The following is a 24,096-nucleotide window of genomic DNA, read 5'->3' on the forward strand; positions in this document are numbered from 1 at the left end:
AAGAAGGACACTTGTATAGTTGAATTGACTGAATGTATTGATATAACATCCAAAGTATAATTAATAACGTTACCATGCTCAAAGGGAAATTCAATGTCTGCTTTTTTTTTACCCATCTACCAACAGGTGCCCTTTTAGTGGGACATTGGAAAACCTCCCTGGTCTTTGTGGTTGAATCAGTGTTTCAAATTCATTGATCGACTGAGGGACCTTACAGATATTGTATGTGCGGGGTACAGAGATGAGGTAGTCATTCCAAAATCAATATTAAACACAATTATTGCATATAGAGTGAGTCAATGAAAGTTGTTATGTGACATGTTAAGCACATTGTACTCCTGAACGTATTTAGGCTTGCAATAACAAAAGGGTGGAATACTTATTGACTCATGACATTTCAGCTTTTAATTTTTTATTAATTTGTAAATATTTCTAAAAACATAATTCCACTTTGACAGTATGGGGTGTTGTGTGTAGATCAGTGACACAAAATCTAAATGTAATACATTTTACATTTAGGCTGTAAAACAACAAAATGTAGAAAAAGTAGAGAAAAAGGGTAGTAAATAATTTCTGAAGGTACTGTACAGTCGTGGCCAAAAGTTTTGAGAATGACACAAATTTTAATTTCCACAAAGTTTGCTGCTTCAGTGTCTTTAGATATTTTTGACAGATGTTACTACGGAATACTGAAGTATAATTACAAGCATTTCATAAGTGTCAAAGGCTTTTATTGACAATTACATGAAGTTTATGCAAAGAGTCAAAATTTGCAGTGTTGACCCTTCTTTTCAAGACCTCTGCAATCTGCCCTGCATGCTGTCAATTAACTTCTGGGCCACATCCTGACTGATGGCAGCCCATTCTTGCATAATCAATGCTTGGAAATTTGTCAGAATTTATCACTTTTGCCTTATGGCAAGGAGCTCCATCATGCTGGAAAAGGAATTGTTCATCACCAAACTGTTCCTGGATGGTTGGGAGAAGTTGCTCTCAGAGGATGTGCTGATACCATTCTTTATTCATGGCTGTGTTCTTAGGCAAAATTGTGAGCCTACTCCCTTGGCTGAGGAGCAACACCACACATGAATGGTCTCAGGATGCTTTACTGTTGCCATGACACAGGACTGATGGTAGCGCTCACCTTGCTCACCTTGTCTTCTCCAGACAATCTTTTTTTCCGGATGCCCCAAACAATCGGAAAGGGTATTCATCAAAGAAAATGACTTTACCCCAGTCCTCAGCAGTCCAATCCCTGTACCTTTTGCAGAACATCAGTCTGTCCCTGATATTTTTCCTGGAGAGAAGTGGCTTCTTTGCTGCCTTTCTTGACACCAGGCCAACCTCCAAAAGTCTTTGCATCACTGTGCGTGCAGATGCATTCACACCCGCCTGCTGCCATTCCCGAGCAAGCTCTGTACTGGTGGTATCCGATCCCACAGCTGAATCAACTTTAGGAGACAGTCCTGGTGCTTGCTGGACTTTCTTGGGCACCCTGAAGCCTTCTTCACAACAATTGAAGTTCTTGATGATCTGATAAATGGTTGATTAAGGTGCAATCTTACTGGCAGCAATATCCTTGCCTGTGAAGCCCTTTTTGCACAAAGCAATGATGACGGCACGTGTTTCCTTGCAGGTAACCATGGTTGACAGAGAACAAACAATGATTCCAAGCACCACCCTCCTTTTGAAGCTTCCAGTCTGTTATTAAAATTCAATCAGCATGACAGAGTGATCTCCAGCCTTGTCCTCATCAACACTCACACCTGTGTTAGCAGGAGAATCACTGACATGATGTCAGCTGGTCCTTTTGTGGCAGGGCTGAAATGCAGTGGAAATGTTTTTGGGGGATTCAGTTAATTTGCATGGTAAAGAGGAACTTTGCAATTACTTGCAATTCATCTGATCACTCTTCATAACATTCTGGAGTACATGCAAATTGCCATCATATAAACTGAGGCAGCAGACTTTGTGAAAATGTATATTTGTGTCATTCTCAAAACGTTTGGCCACGACTGTACATTATGCATACATTGTGCATAGGTTATTTCCCAGCATAAACAAGTGGCATTTTGGCATTCGGTCTGTGAATGTTGCCAATCTTACTCCATTAGATCAGGTTTGTGTGAACACTGTCTTTGTACACTGAATTCTAATCTAAATGTTTTGTAAAAAGCCATGTAATAAGGGTCCCCTTGGAAACTCTGATCAACACTTTTTTCCCTACCCTGTCACAACAACTTCTACTGTACCTGCTTTTGTCCTTAGTTGTCATGTCAAACACCAAAAATAGTCTGATTTCTAATTTTATTTCTATGTTTCCAACAGTTCACCGAAGTGTTATGAAAATCGCAATATCTATTCTGGTTAGGGCCCGTTTGCTCTGTTGTGTGAAGGGATTAGTACACAGCGTTGTACCAGATCTTTAGTTTCTTGGCAATGTCTCACATGGAATAGCCTTAATTTCTCTGAACAGGAATACACTAGCGAGTTTCAGAAGAAAGTAGTTCGTTTCTGGCCATTTTGGGCCTGTAATCGAACCCACAAATGCTGATGCTCCAGATACTCAACTAGTTTCAAGACGGACTGTTTAATTGCTTCTTTAATCAGGACGACAGTTTTCAGCTGTGCTAACATAATTGCAAAATGGTTTTCTAATGATCAATTAGCCTTTTAAAATGATAAACTTGGATTAGCTAACACAACGTGCCATTGGAACACAGGAGTGATGGTTGCTGATAATGGGCCTCTGTACACCTATGTAGATGTTCCATAAATCTGCCATTTCCAGCTACAATAGTCATTTACAACATTAACAATGTTTTAAATGATGTTCTGATCATTTTGAGGTTATTTTAATGGACAAAATTATGATTTTCTTTCAATAACAAGGAAATGTCTAAGCGACCCCAAACCCTTGAACGGTAGTGTACCTCAAAACCACAGGTCCCCAATTCACAGTTTGAGCTGGGAGCTGAAAGGGCACGAGTACTATATGAAAGTATGAGTGACATTGGTCTATGTGGTCACAAGATGCACAGTATTGGATATTCTAGTACCTATGTCTCAACATGTAACAATGCTTAAGATTAAATTAGGCTTGGGCCCATGTCTATTTGCATACAAAGGTCTTTGAAAACCACCACATCAGAAAATAGCCTCCATTTGTAATAATCACCTCTTCAGCAAGAATTGGCTGACCAGTTACCACACGCCTGTGAAAGTGTTGGCCCTAAACAAGAGAAAAGAGCTGAACATTTAGTTACTTAAGCATCACTAGCAAACAAAGTACCAAGGATACAGCGAAGAGAATGGGCCTACATTAAACTAATGGGAGCAGAGGCTTGGCTGGCAATATCATTATCCTGTTGGGGAAACAGCTTCAAAGTAGACTAGTAACCTGACTAAATATCAAGGTAGACTTTTCTTAACCAAATTCTCAAGTGTTTAAACTTCAAACTAAACATTATGGAATGTTGTTTTAAAAAATGTTCAAATACCTTTGTAAAGCTTGAAGACCCTGAAGCTCCATATGAAAATGTGATGTTAGTGTGATGCTGTGTGTATACGCTGCTTGGCTGTATTGTGTGCTATATTAAAAAAAGGTTGGTTCTAGCCATACAATCTGCCTGGTCAACTTGTGTTCTTGTTTTATTTATTTTTATATTTTATTTAACTAATTGTGCACCCTTGGCCTCATACCTTTGACTGCATCACAGCAATACCAATAAACAACATAATGGAACCCCTCATATCTTGTTGCTTCATTATTGAATGACTGGCTTGGAAAGCAGCTAAAACCATTTCAAAAACAGTATAGTAAAGGGAATGTTTAGTAGCCATTATAGATAAAGCAGACAGAAAGTCTGGATGAGTGCTCATGTTCTTCAGTCAATATCAAATAACTGGTACCTTTGAATGTAATGTCTCAGAGAGAATAAAAGGAGATAGAAAAGAAATGAAGCATATTACAAACATGTCATTATTCTTTTACTTTGTGGTAATCTGAGGTGAACGACTAAGCCCCTGCGTTGCAGTCCTAATGACTACCTGATCCCTCCCACAGGCTACACAGGAAGTGGGAGAGAGAGGGTGGTTAATTAGCAGAATGCCGGTTAGGTCTGTGTAATTACCAGAAACAATCTCTTCAAAGGACCACAAGACCCCTGGCACTGAACAACCGTGACCTTAACTGAAACATATTATATGAAGCTAACGTGAAACCTAATTTATATGAAATGCATACCATAATCACTAGCAGGATTTGGACTCAATTCATCCACTAGATATAGTATTAAATGTAAGAACCGTTAAAACTTTTTTATTACTGAGAGGTGTGGAGTGGGATTTCAATAATCCTGATAGGAATTGATCAGAATCTCACAGGCTGGTTTCCTGGTTTATAAGATAACAGCTCAGCAGAAGATGGAAAGTCACTGAGCCACAACCACTTATGGTTTGTATTGTAGTTGATATCACTACTGTCAGCAGAGCTATAAACCTGAGATTCCACCATACTTCACCCATAGAAACACAAAACAACTGGGTTGAGGAGATACTGAAAATTCAGTTTGCTATATGTGGTATACATCACATAGCCATGTAAGGGAACAACAAATGTGCATCTGCAAAGCATAATGTAACAACACCCTGATCTGTTTCACCTTTCTTTTTGCTCGTCTCCACCCCACCCCAGGTGTCGCCCATCTTCCTCATTATCCCCAGTGTATTTATAACTGTGCTCTATGGTTGTCTGTTGCCTGTTTGTTTTGTTTCGTCAAGCCTACTGTGCTCCTTTCTTTCCTTAGTTCCTATTTTCTAGCTTTCATGATTTTGACCATTCTGTCTGCACTGACCCTCAGCCTGCCTGTTGTTCTGCACCTTTCGTACTCTGCTCTGGACTACTGACCTCTACCTGCCCTTGACCTGTCATTTGCCTGACGCAATTTTGTAATAAACTTTTGTTACTTCGAAAGTGTCTGCATCTTCTCCTGAGCCTTGACAGCACGAACTGGCCATGACGGACCCAGCAGACACGGACCAGCACCGCAACACCGTCTCCTCCCAAGGAGCCACCATTGGAAGGCACGAGGAGTTGTTTTGTGGTCCTATGGAAGGGTTCCAGAACTTGGCCAAACGCCATGACCACGCGTTGTACATCTTGCTGGAGCAATTCCACGGGTTGTCTGTCAGGCAGCCTACCACGACTGTACCACCCAGCCCCTCAGTAACCCGGCTGTTAGCAGCGCGGCCTCCTCAGCCACCCCGGTTTCCTGAGAGCCCCGCTTACCTCCCCACTGGAATGCTTCGGGAACCTGTCGGGCGTTTCTTGCGCAGTGTTCTCTCATCTTCAAGCTGCAGCCCTCCTCCTTCCCCTCGGACCGCTCAAAGATAGCGTACCTTATCACGCTGATGTCATCTGGTCTACAGCCGTGCGTAACAACAGCCGGTCATATGCTTCAGTCTGGAGGAGTTCGTGGCTGAGGTGAAGAAGGTTTTGATTCGCCATTGTCCGGGAGAGAGGCTGCCCGGAAGTTACACCAGCTTCGGCAAGACTCCCGCAGTGTGGCAGACTATGCGGTGGATTTCCGCACGTTGGCAGCTGAGTGTGCCTGGAACCCGGAATCGCTATTCGACACGTTCGTGCACAGAGTATCGGAGGAGGTTAAGGATGAACTAGCAGCCCGGAAACAACCGACTGATCTCGACTCGCTCATTGCCTTGTCCATCCGGATTGATGGGGGCTACGGGAACACAGGAAACTAAACAACTTCTTTGCTCGCTTTGAGGACAATACAGTGCCAATGATACAGCCCGCTAACAAAACCCTCTTTTACCGCAGCCAACGTGAGTGAGTAATACATTTAAACGTGTTAAGTCTGCTGAATCACCTCTTTCTCAGCCAATGCAACTAGGCAGTTAGGCTGTCACCCAGCTGAATGTCTACACTGGCTTCACACTACTGGTCATTTCGTGTCCTCCTGTGGGCATCCCCACTCAGCCCCACTCTATTCCCATGTAAGTTAGAGCGCTGGATGGGTGTTTTATAGGCCGGGTCACCCACAATACCACTCCCATCGACCTACGAGTGCCAGGGAACCACAGTGAGGCTATCCAATTCATGCTAATTAAGTCTCCTCAGGTTCCCGTGGTATTGGGATTCTCTTGGTCCGTTATGCCACGCCCATTGCCTGAAGTCAGCGCTGCCTGCCCCGCGACATCTTCTGGTGGGCTCGGAAGTTGCCCGGGGCTTCTCCGCCATTCCCGTGGTGTACCAGGTCCTCCGGTAGGTTTTCAGTAAGGCCCGGGCCACTTCACTTCCTCTGCACCGACCCTATGACTGCGGGATCAACCTTCTCCCAGGTACCACACCGCCTCAGGGACAAATGTACTCTGTCGGATCCGGAGACCAAGGCTATACAGCAAGCTGCAGGAAGTATCTGCCCTTCTTTGTGGAGAAGAAGTACAAAACACTGTGCCTGTGCATTGACTACCGGGACCACAATGACATCACGGTGAAGAACTGCTACCCGCTACCACTCATCGCCTCGGCTTTCAAGCCGCTTCAGGGGGCCACCGTTTTCTCCAAGTTGGACCTGCGAAACGCCTACCACCTGGTGCGGACACGGGAGGGGATGAGTGAAAGAGGGCACTCAACATGGCCAGTGGTCAATACGAATATCTGGTCATGCCATTTGGCCTTCCAATACCCCAGCAGTGTTCCAGGCCCTAGTCAATGATGTTCTCCACGACATGTTGAACCGGTTCGTCTTCATCTACATCCTCGTTTTCTCCCACTCAGCCCAAGAACACATGCTCCACGTCCGACAGGTCCTACAGCGTCTCCTGGAAAACCAGCTTTTCATGAAAGTGGAGAAATGCGAAATCCATCGTTCTACCATCCCCTTCCTTGGTAACATCATCACTACAGATGGATCCCGGGAAGGTGAGAGTGGGGCTCCAGCCTACATCAAGAGTGCAGCTGCAACGTTTCCTGGGATTTGCCAACTTTAATTGACGCTTTATCCAGGCCTACAGCACCCTGGGTTACCCCAGTCTGCACTCACTTCTCCCAAGGTTCCGTTCACGTGGTCCCCAGCTGCTGACCGGGACCTCAATAACCGGATGTTTGTTCCTGGCACTGTCCGCTCCTTGATCCTGGAGCGGGCCCACTCCTCCAGGCTTGCCTGCCACCCGGGATGCCGGCGGACACTTGCCTTTGTGCGGCAATGCTTTGGTGGCCGACCATGGTCCCGGACGTCTCCACGTTCGTCCCTGACTAAACGGTCTGTGCGCAGAATAAGACTCCTCGGAAAGCTCCAGCTGGTCTCCTTCAACCACTGCCTGTCCCTGGTCTCACATATCCTTGGACTTCGTCACGGGTCTTCCTTTGTCTGATGGCAACACCGCCATCTTGACAGTAGTGGACCGGTTTTATAAAACCGACCACTTCATTCTCCTCCCCAAGTTACCCTCTGCCAAAGAGACGGCCCAACTCATGGTGCAGCACGTCTTCCAGATTCATGGACTCCCAGTGGACCTGGTCTCTGACCGGGGTCCTCAGTTCTCCTCCCAGTTCTGGAAGGCATTCGGCACGCTCATCGGGTCATGGGTCAGCCTGTCCTCAGTGTTCCACCCTCAGTCCAACGGCCAGTTGGAGCGAGCCAATAAAGACCTGGAAATGACTCTTCGCAGAAGCAACCTTTTTTGAGGACAGTTCTATGACGTACACACTCACCGCCCCTGCTCTTGCTTACACGTCTTCATTCCCACAAATAGTGAGTTAGTCATGTTAGAGTGTGTCAAGGGAACATGCACATAACACATTTAGCACTTTATATGTTTATATTCCCCTCAACTTGACGTAGTATGCTCTGGGTCTCTGACCTGTTTGTTCACGAGAAGATATGCACTTATTACAGAAAAACAAACCACACTGTCTTCTGTCCTTTATTGGTGACTTGGTTACTGAGTACAGTGCCTTCATAAAGTACTCACACCCATTTACTTTTTTGACATTTGTTGTGTTAAACTGAATTTAAAATTACATTGAGATGAGATTACACTGATCTGCACACAATAACCCATAATGTCAAAGTGTAATTATGTTTTTAGAAATGTTTACAAATTAATAAAAAATGAAAAGCTGAAATGTATTTAGTCAAAAGGTATTTGTTATGGCAAGCCTAAATAAGTTCAAGAGTACAAATGTGTTTAATAATAAGTTGAATGGACTCACTCTGTGTGTAATAATAGTGTTAGATATTATTTTTAAATGACTACCCTATCTCTGTACACCACACATACAATTAGCCGAGCAGTGAATGTCAAGCACAGATACAAAGACCAGGAAAGTTTTCCAATGATTCGCAAAGAAGGGCACCTATTGGTAGGCAGCTAAAAAAACAAAGTATATTTCTATTTTTTTATTTAAATACATTTGCTAAAAATTCGAAAAACTTGTTTTTGCTTTGTCATTTTGGGGTATTGTGTGTAGATTGATGAGGACAAATAACAATTTAAACAATTTTAGAATGAGACTGTAACGTAACAAAATGTGGAAAAGTCAAGGGTTCTGAATACTTTCCGAGTGCACTGTAGTTGGGAAACCCTGAGTTACAGTATCTAATCAAGATAGTGTTTATTTTCCATTTAAAAAAATAATAATATTTTTTTTTACTGACATTCAAGTATTTTGTGTAGATCGTTGACAAAAAAAATGACTTAATCCATTTTAATCCCACTTTATAACACAACAAAATGTGGAAAAAGTCAAAGGGTTTGAATACTTTCTGAAGGTACTGTACACAAGTTACTAAAACAACTTTAATCTCACTAAAGATCACAAAAAAACTATAATACAGAAACTGTTGGAGAAATCATTGGGCAGCCCATCAGATCCAGGGGAAGAGTCCCAGCCCAGTCGTTTAAAGGGTGAAAAAGCAGCCGGACACTGGGTGGTGTACATGGACCACCAGGGAGTGTGTTTGAGGTCTGTGGGGGTACTGTGGGGCCCCTTTCAACAGCAGCTTCCCAGACTTTAGCCCTACTGATCAAAAGCTGCCAACAAACAGTGTTAACATCCAGAAAACACACACGCAAGCAGCTACAGTGTATATACAGGTCTTTGGGGTACAACAGAGAGATAGAGAGAAGGTAGAGGAGGCATGAGGGACAACAAAGAGGAGTTTGGGAACCCATGAGTAGGAGGACAAAGTGAGAGCGAACCATTATAAACCAAACTTACCATGATAAACTGTTTACCACAATAATCATTAAAGCACTTACTTATACTTAGCCCTGTGATGGATGTGTCACGGTCTTAAAAACAACATGGAATCCCGAGAGAAGAGGGGGTCACAGAAGACAACATTTTCAACATTTGACCTTGTTAAGATAAACTTTGTCCTTGAGTAGAAAATAATTCAAATCAAATACATTCTGTAACGAATGTGGACCCTCATAAGGCACTTCATACACATAGGGCTAATACATACAGCAGTTGCTGTTTTAATCGGTCACCAGGAAGTAGGCCTAATGTGCAGCAAACTGGGAAATAGCGACATCGCTAAAATAAAATTTAAAAAAAGAAAATAAAAAGTCAACCTATTAGGAATGGTGATGGTCACCATCAAAATATTACCTATGCATACTGCGATCTCGTAAACAACAGCATTGAAATGATGTAGCATGTGTTCATTCTTCTAAAATGCAATTATCTACTCCAATTTTTTAAACCAAATAGGCCCCCCTTAGTGCAAACAATGAGAGGGATCGTCTTGTTTAACTGTCAAACAGAGTTGATGGTGGATGAGACGACTTACCCGACAAAGAATGTGAGTCAAAGAGAGCTGCCAGGCTGAAATACCCGTACAATGCTCTCACTGGGAAAAGCATTCAACGAGCTACATTAGAAAATGTCCCTCCTAACTGCACATAAACAATATACAGTGAATCTTCAGAGAGGATACAATAATTTAATGTAGTCTACAGTGCCTTTGGAAAGTATTCAGACCCCCTGACTTTTTCAACATTTTATTTAGTTAGTTTTATTCTTAAATTGATTATTGTTTTTTCCCCCCCTCATCAATCTACACACAAAACCCCATAATGACAATGCAATAGGTTTTTAGAAAATGTTGCACATTTATTACAAATAAAAAACTGAAATATCAAATTTACATTAGAATTCAGACCCTTTGTTGAAGCACCTTTGGCAGCGATTACAGCATCAAATCTTCTTGGGTATGACGCTACAAGCTTGGCACACCCGTGTTTGGGGAGTTTGTCCACTTCTCTGCAAATCCTTTCAAGTCTCTCCAGAGATGTTCGATCGGGTTCAAGTCCGGGCCCTGGCTGGGCCACTCAAGGACATTTAGAGACTTGTCCAGTAGCCACTCCTGTGCTGTCTTGGATGTGTGCTTAGGGTTGTTGACCTGTTGGAAGGTGAACCTTCTCCCCAGTTTAAGATCCTGAGCACGCTGGAGCAGGTTTTCATCAAGGATCTGTCTGTACTTTACTCCATTCATCTTAGCCTCGATCCTGACCAGTCTCCCAGTCCCTGCCACTGAAAATATCCCCACAGCATGATGTTGCCACCACCATGCTTCACCATAGGGATGGTATCAGGTTTCCTCCAGACGTGAAGCAACGGCATTCAAGCCAAAGAGTTGGCTTGAATGGTTTCATTAGATCAGGGAATCTTGTTAGTCATGGTCTGAGAGTATTTAGGTGCCTTTTGGCAAACTCCAAGCGGGCTGTCAAGTGCCTTTTACTGAGGAGTATCTTCGGTCTGGGACACTATACCATAAAGGCCTGATTGGTGGAGTGCTGCAGAGATGGTTGTCCTTCTGGATAGTTCTCCCATCTCCACAGAGGAACTCTAGAGCTCTGTGAGAGTGACCATCGGGTTCTTGGTCACCTCCTTGACCAAGAGCCTTCTCCACCGATTGCTCAGTTTGGGCAGGCAGACAGCTCTAGAAGGAGCCTTGGTGGTTCCAAACTTCTTCCATTTAAGATTGATGGATGCCACTGATCTTGGGGACCTTCAATGCTACAGACATGTTTTGGTACCCTTCCCCAGATCTGTGCCTCAACACAATCCTGTCCCAGAGCGCTACGGACAATTCCTTCAACCTCATGGCTTGGTTTTTGCTCTGACATGCACCTTGGGACCTTATATAGACAGGTGTGTGCCTTTACAAATCTTGTCCAATCAATTGACTTTACCACAGGTGGACACTATTCAAGTTAATGATGATCAATGATGATTATCAATGGAAACAGGATGCACCTGAACTCAAATCAAACCAGCGAGCTTTCGGTTACTGGCCCAACGCTCTTAACCGCTTCGCTACCTGTCGCCCTGTAGCCGAGCAGTGGTCGTTTACATGCTCAGATTGCTCTTTCAAAAGAAATCTCAAGCATAACCGTACATTGGCTGGGCCTGGGTCGACTCGTTACGATATAGACCCCAAGGCTGGCCAGGGGACCTATGGATTGCCGAAGCATGAGTAGACACACAGAGATGCACTTTAAAGGTCATTCCCTATATGGCCAGTTACTCCTCCAGGACATTATGCAGTTGCCATCATAGTACGACGAGCTAATAACAGTGTGCCTCAGACCATTACAATGGCCATGGGCTGTTGGTCATAGTGAAGTGGCTTGTAAAAACAGAATTACTATTGGAGCTTCAATAGAAAAAGGGATTTCTATGCAACAGACCACTCAGATAAAAAGTGATTATAAGTTGGAACAAGGTGTGAGGGTGTCTGTGCATACCTATACATGTGTGAGCGCCACAGAGAATTACATAGTTGAGATGACAAACAGCCAGCTAGGTCAATTCTGATTAACCGGTCCGTGCCTTTGAGAACCTTGTCCCTGAGCTTCTGATGTTCCTACAGACTGAGCCTCTCTGCCATTTGTAAACCCTGGTAACTATAGACTATAGGTAAAAGCCACAGTGCTTTGATCTTCGAAGATGATGCCACTTTGTCGATCAAGGATGGACAAGGGAAGGACTGTGAGAGGGTAATGAGAGGCTCCCCCTCAGGGATGGAAGCCTGAGGGGCTGTACTGAGGCTCTGTTCCAAACAAACACCAAACAGGTCTCCAGCGTTAGTCTGTGTGTGGCTGTCATTATTTGAAGCCTGTCATTACATAAAGCAGAAGATGATCACAGGAAGCAAGAGCAGGACTACTCAAAAGTCCTCAGTACCTGTGTTTTACTTTTGTACCTGGAAGTTACATTGATTGGGTTTGGGTTTCATTGATTAGCCAGGGTGAGAGTCCACTCACCTGGTGTCCCAGGTCGGGAAACAGTCTCTGATTAGAGGGGAAGAATGAAAAACTGCAATGCTTTGGACCTCAAGGTCAAGATTTCAGAAAGGGGGAGCTATAGGGTAGTATGTGTTTTAAAGGTGGCAAAAAACATGGACAATTCTATGTCAGACACCAACATATGCAGGAGTTAGTTAATCATCTGGTCTCCATGGTGCCAGGTATCCACGTATACATGCAGATGGATCATGTATAGCCAGGGGCGGACGAGCCATCTGGCATTTCAGGCAAATACCAGAAGGGCTGGTCTATTTTTGTCCCAGTGGGCCTGTCTAACTTGAGTTTTTTTTGCACAAAAGGATCTGGCTAATAATGAGGGCCTCACGGAAAACAATGGGCCAATGTGGGGGGCCTTGGGGAAAGAAATAGGATGTTGAGGGGGCCCCAAGGGAAAACATGGTCAGGAGTGTTAGAAATGCCAGGGCTAAGTTTTGGTCCCAGTCCGCCCCTGTGTATAGCTACTGTATTGAATAAGGTGGTTGTAAAGCAGGGCTCTCTAACCCTGTCCCTGGAGAGCTACCATCCTGTAAGTTCTCACTCCAACCCTAATCTAGCACACCTAATTCTAACAGTTAGCTGGTTGATAAGCTAAATCAGGTTAGTTACAACTGGGGTTGGAGCGTAAACCTAGAGGAGGGTAGCTCTCCAGGAACAGGGTTGGAGAGCCCTGGTGTAAAAGGTATGGGTATGAGTTGCTGTAGCAGTATAGCTTGGCAGATTTCTCAAATGAGGTCACAGACAACTCTGCAATCAGTCCACAGATGTCTTCAAATAACTCTGTACTGAGAAGATTACAAACTGCCCACTCAAGCCTCCCACAGCCTTCTAGAGAGTTTATTTAATAAGAAACCTACAACCAAAGTTCACCCTGTATCAAACACTTCTACAGTCACTTTCATAGCTGGTATCCTTTTTCTCCCAACCAATTAGTTTCACTGCAAGAGAAATGTAGCATGTTCCTGTCTTTAGCAGGAACCTAAAGGGCAGAAAACGATATCCCCCTGACAGACTGAAACATCCAAGAATCCTGTTTCTTGTGACTGACTGAGCAGACAAAGTCACTACAAGCAGCTAGGGTGCTTATCTACTGTGTCAGAGATGGACGAGAGAGAAACAGAGGCCCGACCTTGATTATAGATGCAATGTGTTCTTAAAACAAGGCAGTTCTCATCACCAGGTTGACAGAGAATCAGCGAGAGAGAGAGAGAAAGAGAGAGCAAGTTAGCAAGCAAGAGACAGCTTGATAGACAGTGAACAAGTGAGAACAGGAATGATTAAAAGCTGTCCATCTCAGGTCAGATGCTTGGAGTTTGTTCTGTTCCCCAGGCGATGGCCTGGAGCGAGGCCTCAGCCCAAGGATTAACAAGGTTACCTGGGGCTGTAATCGTAGTCAAACATGAGCGCCTGTCAAGTGCCTGCTGCCACGCATTCTATTAGCCCCTTGGTAAGGACAGCCCCCCCCCCCCGACATCTTATGACAAAATCTTAATCAGTGGTAATTGAGAATGCATTGAGTAGAACGATCAGTTGGGAGTCAATCTTCAAAAGGACATTCAATACAAACATGCAACCCATGAATACCCTGTCTCAATGGTAAGAAAAAAATGTTTTAAAGTGATCTTCATCCCTCACCTTCATATTAGACATTAGGCAGAGAACTAGGGAGCTACTGGGTTTGTGAGCTGACATTTAAAAAAGGTGGATGACTATTCAGAGCAGTGGCGGTAGGAAAAACACAGGCTGGCGTGTTGCAGATCCCTGCTTTAAGGTTATGTGATATTCAGTGTGCACAATGAGCTCTGTATACACGGCATTAATAAACAAAGCCATCAGCAATGCTACCGACCGCCGCCACCACTGCAGCATGATGCATCATGAAAGCTTTCCCCTCGTTAAAACACTCCTAAAGCGATAGACCAGTTTATTCCTCTTCCTAAACGAGAGCCTAAGCTACCCCATCAAAACAGCAGATGGAATCGAACCGGTTATCTCCTCTTTCGAAGATCACTATATTCTTACGTCACAAACAGCTTTTTTTACCAAGAGTTTGTACCCAGTTTGTTTTCACTCTAACTTTAAGAATACCATTATTCTAAGTCACATTCAAATCCTTCACACTTGAGTCATTTCGCAGACTAACATTAGTGAGTGCATTAGGGATGGGCACGGTTATTCAAATATCCGAACGGATGTTAGTGTTTGATTATTTTGGAAATCTAGGCCTATTTTAACAATGAAAAGGCTTTGTCTAAAATGTAATAAAATGATCTATGTCACATTGCTGCATTGACTATAAGGGTAGACCATTTCATTCAACATTTAATAAAACAATAGTTTTATGATAGTTTTTATGAATGCCTCCCATAAAAATAAAAAAACGCACCGGTAGCATACACACGTTTCACAGTGTAGCTTGTTATCACTATCCATAAATCAAAGCGGCGCTACAGTCAGAGGCTCCATGTGTAGCAAGTGAAGTGTGATATTTATAAATCAGTACAAAATGTAAATGGACTTAAAATAACATTATTAAGTTGGATAAATGAGAAGGAGCAGGGTGCAATGGTCAACCAACAGGTAGGCTGTTGTTTCATATGAGTTGTTTTAGACAAGTACAGGAAGCGCAGCAAAATAGCCTCAATTCGTTGTGTAACTCTAGCTAGCTACCTGGCTAACTTAGCTGGCTACTGTAGCTAGCAAGCTAGCTTGATTCTTCACAATGAGTCGATGCACTGAAGACGGGCACTACCAGATGGTATGATAGATAGCCTACGTCTAACTAGCGTGAATCGGTTTGGCTGGAACGAGCCAAACGCGGTGCACATACTCTCTCACGAGTCACGCGAGCAAGTCTCCATTGAAGTTTAAATATATTTGAATAGAATGGGCATTCCCATTCAAGTCAATGAAGGCATAATGCCCGGCCGTCCAGTCTTCAGTCAGCTGTTCGTAAAATAAATAAATCTCTAAATAATTTTTTGACAGTTATTTTATTTTCAATATGGTCTTCATCCATAACCATCAGTTACATGGTTAGGCATATACAGTGCCTTCAGAAAGTATTCAGACCCCTTGACTTTATCCACATTTTGTTAGGTTACAGCCTTATACTAAAATGGATTAAATTGTGTTTTTCCCTCATCAATCTACACACAATACCCCATAATGACAAAGCAAAAACAGGATTTTTAGAAATGTTTGCTAATTTATTCAATAAAAAAAAAACGAAATGTCTTTCTCTAGATCCTGACTAGTCTCCCAGTCCCTGCCACTGAAAAACATCCCCACAGCATGATGCTGACACCACCATGCTTCACTCTAGGGATGGTGCCAGGTTTCCTCCAGAAGTGATCCTTGGCATTAAATCTTAGTTTCATCAGACCAGAGAATCTTGTTTCTCATGGTCTGAGAGTCTTCAAGTGCCTTTTGCAAACTCCAAGTGGGCTGTTATGTGCCTTTTATTGGGGAATGGCTTCTGTCTGGCCACTCTATCATAAAGGCCTGATTGGTGGAGCGCTGCAGAGATGGTTGTCCTTCTGGAAGGTTCTCCCATCTCCACAGAGGAACTCTGGAGCGCTGTCGGGTTCTTGGTCACCTCCCTGACCAAGGCCCTTCTCCCCAAATTTCTCAGTTTGGCCGGGCGGTCAGCTCTACGAAGAGTCTTGGTGGTTCCAAACTTCTTCCATTTAAGAATGATGGAGGCCACTGTGTTCTTGGGGACCTTCAATGCTGCAGAATTGTTTTGGAACCCTTAGCCAGATCTGTGCAGATTGACACAATCCTGTCTCGGAGCTCTACGGACAGTTCCTTCGACCGCATGGCCTGGTTGTTGCTCTGACATGCACTGTTAATTGTTGGAACTTATATAGACAGGTGTGTGCCTTTCTAAATCATGTCCATTTAATTGAATTTAACACAAGTGGACTCAAGTCAAGTTGTAGAAACATCAGGATGATCAATGGAAACAGGATGCACATGAGATCAATTTCAAGTCTCATAGCAAAGGGTCTGAATACTAATGTAAATAAGGCATCTGTTTTTTATTTTCAATACATTTTAATTATTGAGAATTGTGTGTAGATTGTAGAGGATAATTTTTAAATCAATTTTAGAATAAGGCTGTAAAAGTCAAGGGATCTGAATACTTTTCGAAGGCACCGTACGGTAATTGTGCCAGCCCTAAGCTCCATGCTCTACCAACTGAGTCACACGGGACCTTTCTCTGTTTCTCTCTCTCTCTCTCTCTCATCATCTCTTCCTCTCTTCACTTCCACTCTTTTGAGATGAAAGCCCTTGGTGGCTTGCTTCTCTTTCCTTGCGTGGGGGCAGCTGAACTTTATAAGGAGGTTCTCCTGTTAGTATCGAGACAAACTGAAGCCGATGCAGGGCAGTGGACTCCTGGTGTTTTTAACGACAGCGGCGCAGGAGGCTGGTTCTAATGCCGGCCGACGGGGCCATCATTAATGCTGTATCTCACATCCTAAATCCTGACACACAGCGGTTGGCTGAGGCAATCTAACCGCCCCGGGCCAATTAGTTAAGCATCTCACCTGGGCTCTTCCTGGAGCCGCTCCTCACAGACACACACTGGATTAGCCCACCGTGGCCCCTTAATGCTTAAAGACAGGGCCCCGTGGAGACGGCAACCCACAAACAGCTTGGTGCTGCCTGGTAAGTGAGAGAGAAGATCTGACAGCTGGACAACTGAAAACAATTCACTTCGAGAACTACAAATCATTTTGGACCAAAACCTAAAGCCATGCCATTCACTGTGGTATCTCCATAGTGCCTTCAGAAAGTATACATACCCCTTGACTTATTCCACATTTTGCTATTACAGCCCAAATTCAAAATGGATTAGGTTTATGTTTTTTTCACCCATCTACACACAATAACCCATAACCACAAAGTGAAAACATGTTTTTAGACATATTTACACATTTATTGAAAATGAAATAGAGAAATCTAATTCACATAAGTATTCACACCCCTGAGTCAATACTTTCTTGAAGCACCTTTGGCTGTCATTCCAGCATTGAGTCGTGATGGGCATGTCTGTATCAGCTTTGCACATCTGGATTTGAGGATTTGCTCCCATTCTTCCTTGCAGATTTTCTCAAGCTCTGTTAATGTAGATGGGGAGTGGCAGTGAACAGCAATCTTGAAGTCTTTACACAGATTTTCAATGGGATTCAAGTCTGAGCCACTCAAGGACTGTCTCAATCTTGTTCTGAAGCCATTCCAGCATTGCATTGGCTATATGCTTGGGGTCATTGTCCTGTTGGAACATAAACCTTCGCCCCGGTCTAAGGTCGTTTGTACTCTGAAGTAGCTTCTCATCAAGGATTTGCCTGTATTTGGCTCCCTTCATTGTTCCCTCTTTCTTCAAGTCTCCCAGTCCCTGCCACTAAAAAGCATCCCCATAGCATGATGCTGCCACCACTAGGGATGCACGATATATCGGTGAAGAAATCGGAATTGGCAGATATTAGCTAAGTTTAACGCCGATGTGCAAAACCGATGTCAAAGCTGACATGCATACCTATATAACATAATGACACCACATAAGATTTTGCACTACACGTGCAGAACAGTATTCCTAACCTAGCCCACAGTGTCTGCTGTGTGGATCAAGCAGCAAACAAGTCGAACAGTCATTTGAAAGAGTAAGAACATTTCAGCGAGACGACTCTAGGGCGAAATCCATTAACACCAAGACAATGGAATTCATTGCCCTTGACAATCAACCGTTCTCTGTCGTGGGTGATGTTGGCTTTCGCCGACTGGTCGAACACCGGTGCACACTACCAAGTGCGCTATATTTCAGATGTTGCCCTACCGCAGTCACACAGTAATAGCGTCACTGCGATTAGCTTCGTGACTGACATTTGAACCATCAATATCAACCCCATGAGCATGCTGAGTCTGACAGCACAGTGGGTCGTCGAGGATTTCGATACAGAGGCAAGTCGTATTTCATGCTCATGAATGTGCGTGCTGGTTGTCATACCGCTGCGGCCATTTCAGAACATGTTTGAAACTTGGAAACATGAACACACTAGCTAGCTCCATTCAAACAACTGACTCGAGAAATAAGCTCAGCAACTGCACCTGCAGCAGACATGATATCCTCTGTCATGGCATTGAAACGCCTGCTCATCAAAACTGCAGACACAGGCTGCTCAATGTACAAGGACTGCTACTTCGATGCAGACAAGAAATGGATGCAGCTGGACAAAATGGAAACGGACACAGCGAAAGTGTGCACCGAGGAAGAGAGGCCATGGACAGACAGAGCTGAAACTTGACACAATGAAATAACTGGTTGAGAATGAAACGACTAAACAAATGAACAACGAAACATCACAGCAAGTAAGTGGAAGAAATACTTCATATGCCAACAAAATAACTTTAGGTTCAGTGGAGTGTGTTTGTGTGTGTGTGTGTGTGTGTGTGTGTGTGTGTGTGTGTGTGTGTGTGTGTGTGTGTGTGTGTGTGTGTGTGTGTGTGTGTGTGTGTGTGTGTGTGTGTGTGTGTGTGTGACCTTTATTTAACTTGGCAAGTCAGTTAAGAACAAATAATTATTTACAATGACGGCCTACCCCCGCCAAACCTGGACAGCGCTGGGTCAATTGTGCGCTGCCCTATGGGACTTCCAATTACGGCCGGAAGTGATACAGCCTGGATTCGAACCAGGGACTACGATGACACCTCTTGCACTGAAGTGCAGTGCCTTAGACCGCTGCGTCCATGTGTATGTTAACTATTTAACTGTAGTAGAATGCTTAAAAGTCCTCAAAAATGTTAAATATCAGTTATCATTATTGTTTTTTTGTCAAGGAAAATATTAGATATCGGTAGCGGCCAAAAATGTCATATCGTCGCATCACGTGCCATCACCATGCTTCACGGTAGGGATGGTGTTCGATGGGAAATGAGCTCTGCCTGATTTTCTCCAGACATGAAGCTTTGCATTCAGGCCAAATAGATACATTTTCGTCTCATCAGACCACAGAGTATCTTGCCTTATGCTCTCAGTCTTTCACGTGCCTTTTTCTCAGGGCGGTCTTCCGTCTGGCCACTCTACCATAAAGCCCAGATCGGTGAAGTGCTGTAGAGACTCATCCAAGAAATGCAGTACTTCTGTCTGAGTGGTCAATGGCTTCTTGGTCCTTCTTGCCCGGTTGCTCAGTTTGGTTCTAAATTATGTCCAAACTATTCAATTGGCCATTGTGGACTCCAATCAAGCTGTAGTGAAATCTCAAGGATGATCAAAGGAAATTGGATGCACCTGAGCTGAAAAGGGGTGTGAATACTTACCTAAATGAGATATTTCTACAGTGCATCTGGAAAGTATTCAGACACCTTGACTTTTTCTACATTTTGCTATGTTACAGCTTAATTCTAAAATTGATTTAAAAAAAAATGTTTGCATCAATCTACAAACAATACCACATAATGACAAAGCAAAAATATGATTTTTGAACATTTTTGCCAAAACCTTTTTTTTTATATGACATTTACATAAATATTCCGACCCTTGACTCAGTATTTTGTTGAAGCACCTTTGGCAGTGATTACAGCTTCCAGTCTTCTTGGGTATGACGCTACAAACTTGGCACACCTGTATTTGGGGAGTTTCTCCCATTCTTCTCTGCAGATCCTCTGAAGCTCTGTCAGGTTTGATGAGAAACCAAGGCTATATCTCATAACTGTAGTATAAACTTAGACCTGGCTGATCTGTTATGTTCAAAATTCTGTGGAATTCATAACATTGTTGGGCAGGTTTAAATGTTTCTGTTATTTGTACCCATAAAGTCAGGTCTTTTGTCTACAGCTGAAGTCAGAAGTTTACATACACCTTAGCCAAATACATTTAAACTCAGTTTCCCACAATTCCATTTTCTGGAATTTTCCAAGCTGTTTAAAGGCACAGTCAACTTAGTGTATGTAAACTTCTGACCCAATGGAATTGTGATACAGTGAATTATAAGTGAAATAATCTGTCTGTAAACAATTGTTGGAAAAATGACTTGTGTCATGCACAAAGTAGATGTCCTAACCAAGAGGTCGACCGATTATGATTTTTCAACGCCAATACCGATTGCGATTATTGGAGGACCAAAAAAAGCCGATACTGATTCAAATCTGCCGATTTAAAAAAAAATGTATTTGACAATGACTTATTTTAATTTAATATAATACATCAATAAAATCTATTTAGCCTCAAATACATAATGAAACATGTTCAATTTGGTTTAAATAATGCAAAAACAAAGTGTTGGAGAAGAAAGTAAAAGTGAAATATTTGCCATGTAAGAAAGCTAATGTTTAAGTTCCTTGCTCAGAACATGAGAACATATGAAAGTTGGTGGTTCCTTTTAACATGAGTCTTCAATATTCCCAGGTAAGAAGTTTTAGGTTGTAGTTATTGTAGGAATTATAGGACTACAGTGGGGCAAAAACGTAATTAGTCAGCCACCAATTGTGCAAGTTCTCCCACTTAAAAAGATGAGAGGCCTGTAATTTTCATCATATGTACACTTCAACTATGACAGACAAAATGAGAAGAAAAAAAAATCTCATTGTAGGATTTTTTATATATTAATTTGCAAATTATGGTGGAAAATAAGTATTTTACAGCCAAAACGTTTTTAGTGTAAACTTAAACGATTAAAACCAGATAAAAAAGTATGTAGGAAAGATAATGGATCTATATATTTTAGGACAAAAAAATCACCAAAATTAAAACTGGACAGTCAGTGGCAAAAAGTGTACAATTGCAGATTTTGTTTTTAACTACATATTGCATACTGCCTCTGCCAAATTGTGTAGAATTGAATTAAATTAGCTTTAAAAGAGCAACTTTTTGTCTCTGCGAGCCTTTCAAATCTCCGGTCAGAGGCCGCTCCATTGCCCATGCCCAATACTTTTAGACTTTCAGTGAGGTAAGAATAAATACTGGAAAGTCTTACACGAGAACTTGACCAATTATCAACAGGTACCAAGTAGAAAGTACAAGACACTTTCTAAAAGGTGACAAATTAAAATGTCGCCAAAAATAAGTTACACCCCACAAGTTGAGGAGTCTTGAAGGCAAATTAGCATAATTGCTAGCCACAAGAGAGAAGAGGGGGAACAGATTGCAGTTCCAGGGGAAATCTGATGGTGTGACAAGGAGAGAGGGGAGGTTAATGAGGTGTTCCTCTCCTCCTTACAAACATACATTTTCTGACACATATTTTTTAAGACACCCCTGCCTCTCAGTTAGATGGGTGTGTTATTAGCCATCGGGAAGTACAGGGAAAGTCAAAAGTGGAAAGCAGAAGACTTGGCCGAGAAGAAGTGCAGAAAAAAAGTAATGAGGTCCTTTTGGACAAGCGTGAAATATTATTGTAATTTTAAGGGGTGGATAAGCTTTAATATTGTGGATAGATTGCTGCTTCCATCAATGTAATTCATTTCCAATCCCCCATATTTTTGGGGTAAATATATATCCATATAAAGTTGAAGTTGGAAGTTTACATACACCTTAGCCAAATACATTTAAACTCAGCTTTTCACATTTCCTGACATTTAATCCCAGTAAAAATCCACTGTTTTAGGTCAATTAGGATTAACACTTTATTTTAAGAATGTGAAATGTCAGAAAAATAGTGGAGAATGATTTATTTCACCACATTCACAGTGGGTCAGAAGTCTACATACATTCAATTAGTATTTGGTAGCATTGCCTTTAAATTGTTTAACTTTGGTCAAGCGTTTCGGGTAGCCTTCCACAAGCTTTCCACAATAAATTGGATGAATTTAGGCCCATTCCTCCTGTCAGAACTGGTGTAACTGAGTCAGGTTTGTAGTCATCCTTGCTCACACATGCTTTTCCAGTTCTGCCCACAAATATTCTATGAGATTGATGTTAGGGCTTTGTGATGGCCACTCCAATACCTTGACTTTGTTGTCCTTAAGCTATTTTGCCACAATTTTGGAATAATTCTTGAGGTAATTGTCCATTTGGAAGAGCCATTTGCGACCAAGCTTTAACTTCCTGAATGATGTCTTGAGATGTTGCTTCTATATATCCACATAATTGTCCCTCCTGCAGCAAAGCACCCCAGCAAACATGATGCTGCCACCCCCGTGCTTCACGGTTGGTATGGCGTTCTTCGGCTTGCAAGCCTCCCCCTTTTTCCTCCAAACAATGATGGTCATTATGGCCAAACAGTTCTATTTTGTTTCATCAGACCAGATGATATTTCTCCAAATAGTACGATCTTTGTCCCCATGTGCAGTTGCAAACCATAGTCTGGCTTTTTAATGGCAGTTTTGGGGCAGAGGCTTCTTCCTTGCTGAGCCGCCTTTCAGGTTATGTTGATATAGGACTTGTTTTACTGTGGATATAGATACTTTTGTACCCGTTTCCTCCAGCATCTTCACAAGGTCCTTCGCTGTTGTTCTGGGATTGATTTGCACTTTTCACACCAAAGTATGTTCAGCTCTAGGAGACAGAACACGTCACCTTCCTGAGCGGTATGACAGCTGAGTGGTCCCATGGTGTTTATACTTGCATAGTATTGTTTGTACAGATGAAGGTGGTACCTTCCGGCGTTTGGAAATTGCTCCCAAGGATGAACCAGACTTTTTCTAAGGTCTTGGCCGATTTCTTTTGATTTTCCCATGATGTCAAGCAAAGAGGCACTGAGTTTGAAGGTAGGCCTTGAAATACATCCACAGGTACACCTCCAATTGACTCACATGATGTCAATTAGCCTATCAGAAGCTTCTAAAGCCATGACATCATTTTCTGGAACTGTTCAAGCTGTTTAAAGGCACAGTCAACTTAGTGTATGTAAACTCCTGACTAACTGGAATTTTGATAGATTATTTCCCTTACAATTCACTCTGTCTGTAAACAATTGTTGGAAACATTACTTGTGTCATGCACAAAGTAGATGTCCTAACCGACTTTCCACAAATGTATTTTTATCAAACTATAGTTTTAGCGTGTGTTATGAACTTGAGTGAAGACCCAAACGCGGTTTTAACAGAAAACAGAGTTCTTTAATAAAAAACAGGAATGGCATAAATCCTCTTCCAACGTAGTCAATGGAACAAAAGAACGTAGTATAATGCAGGTTGCACCTGCCATGCAGACTCCGACAGGACAGGACAAGGTGGAAGCAAACGAGACGACAGCTTGCTTCTGGCATCAAAAAACACAAACAAGAATCAGACACTGAAAGTAGCAGGAACAGAGAAAGAAATAGAGACCTAATCAGAGGGGGAAGAGAGAACAGGTGGGGAAAGAGAGAATGAGCTAGTTAGGGGAAATGTAGAACAGCTGAGGGATGAGAGACAGAGAAGGTAACCTAAAAAGACCAGCAGAGAGAGAGAATGAAGAGAAAGGACAGGAACAGACATAACAAGACATGACAGTACCCCCCCCACTCACCGAGCGCCTCCTGGCGCACTCGAGGAGGAAACCTGGCGGCAACGGAGGAAATCATCGATCAGCGAACGGTCCAGCACGTCCCGAGAGGGAACCCAACTCCTCTCCTCAGGACCGTACCCCTCCCAATCCACTAGGTACTGATGACCACGGCCCCGAGGGCGCATGTCTAAAATCTTACGAACCCTGTAGATGGGTGCGCCCTCGACAAGGATGGGGGGAGGGACGAGCGGGGGCGCGAAGAACGGGCTTAACACAGGAGACATGGAAGACCGGGTGAACGCGACGAAGATAGCGCGGAGAAG

The 24,096-nt window shown here is 42.9% G+C and overlaps 1 protein-coding gene across 1 annotated transcript in view; it reads right to left on the reverse strand.

Moving 5' to 3' along the window:
* Positions 1-24,096, reverse strand: part of LOC135525178 (zinc transporter ZIP11-like) — a 147,377-nt gene that overhangs the window by 115,866 nt on the left and 7,415 nt on the right. Inside the window, exon 2 of the mRNA XM_064952914.1 lies at positions 4,645-4,650. Coding sequence (XP_064808986.1) covers positions 4,645-4,650 — 6 coding nt within the window. The remainder of the gene's footprint in view (positions 1-4,644; positions 4,651-24,096) is intronic.

Source organism: Oncorhynchus masou, chromosome 31 (genome assembly GCF_036934945.1).
Source record: "Oncorhynchus masou masou isolate Uvic2021 chromosome 31, UVic_Omas_1.1, whole genome shotgun sequence".
Classification (NCBI taxonomy): domain Eukaryota; kingdom Metazoa; phylum Chordata; class Actinopteri; order Salmoniformes; family Salmonidae; genus Oncorhynchus; species Oncorhynchus masou.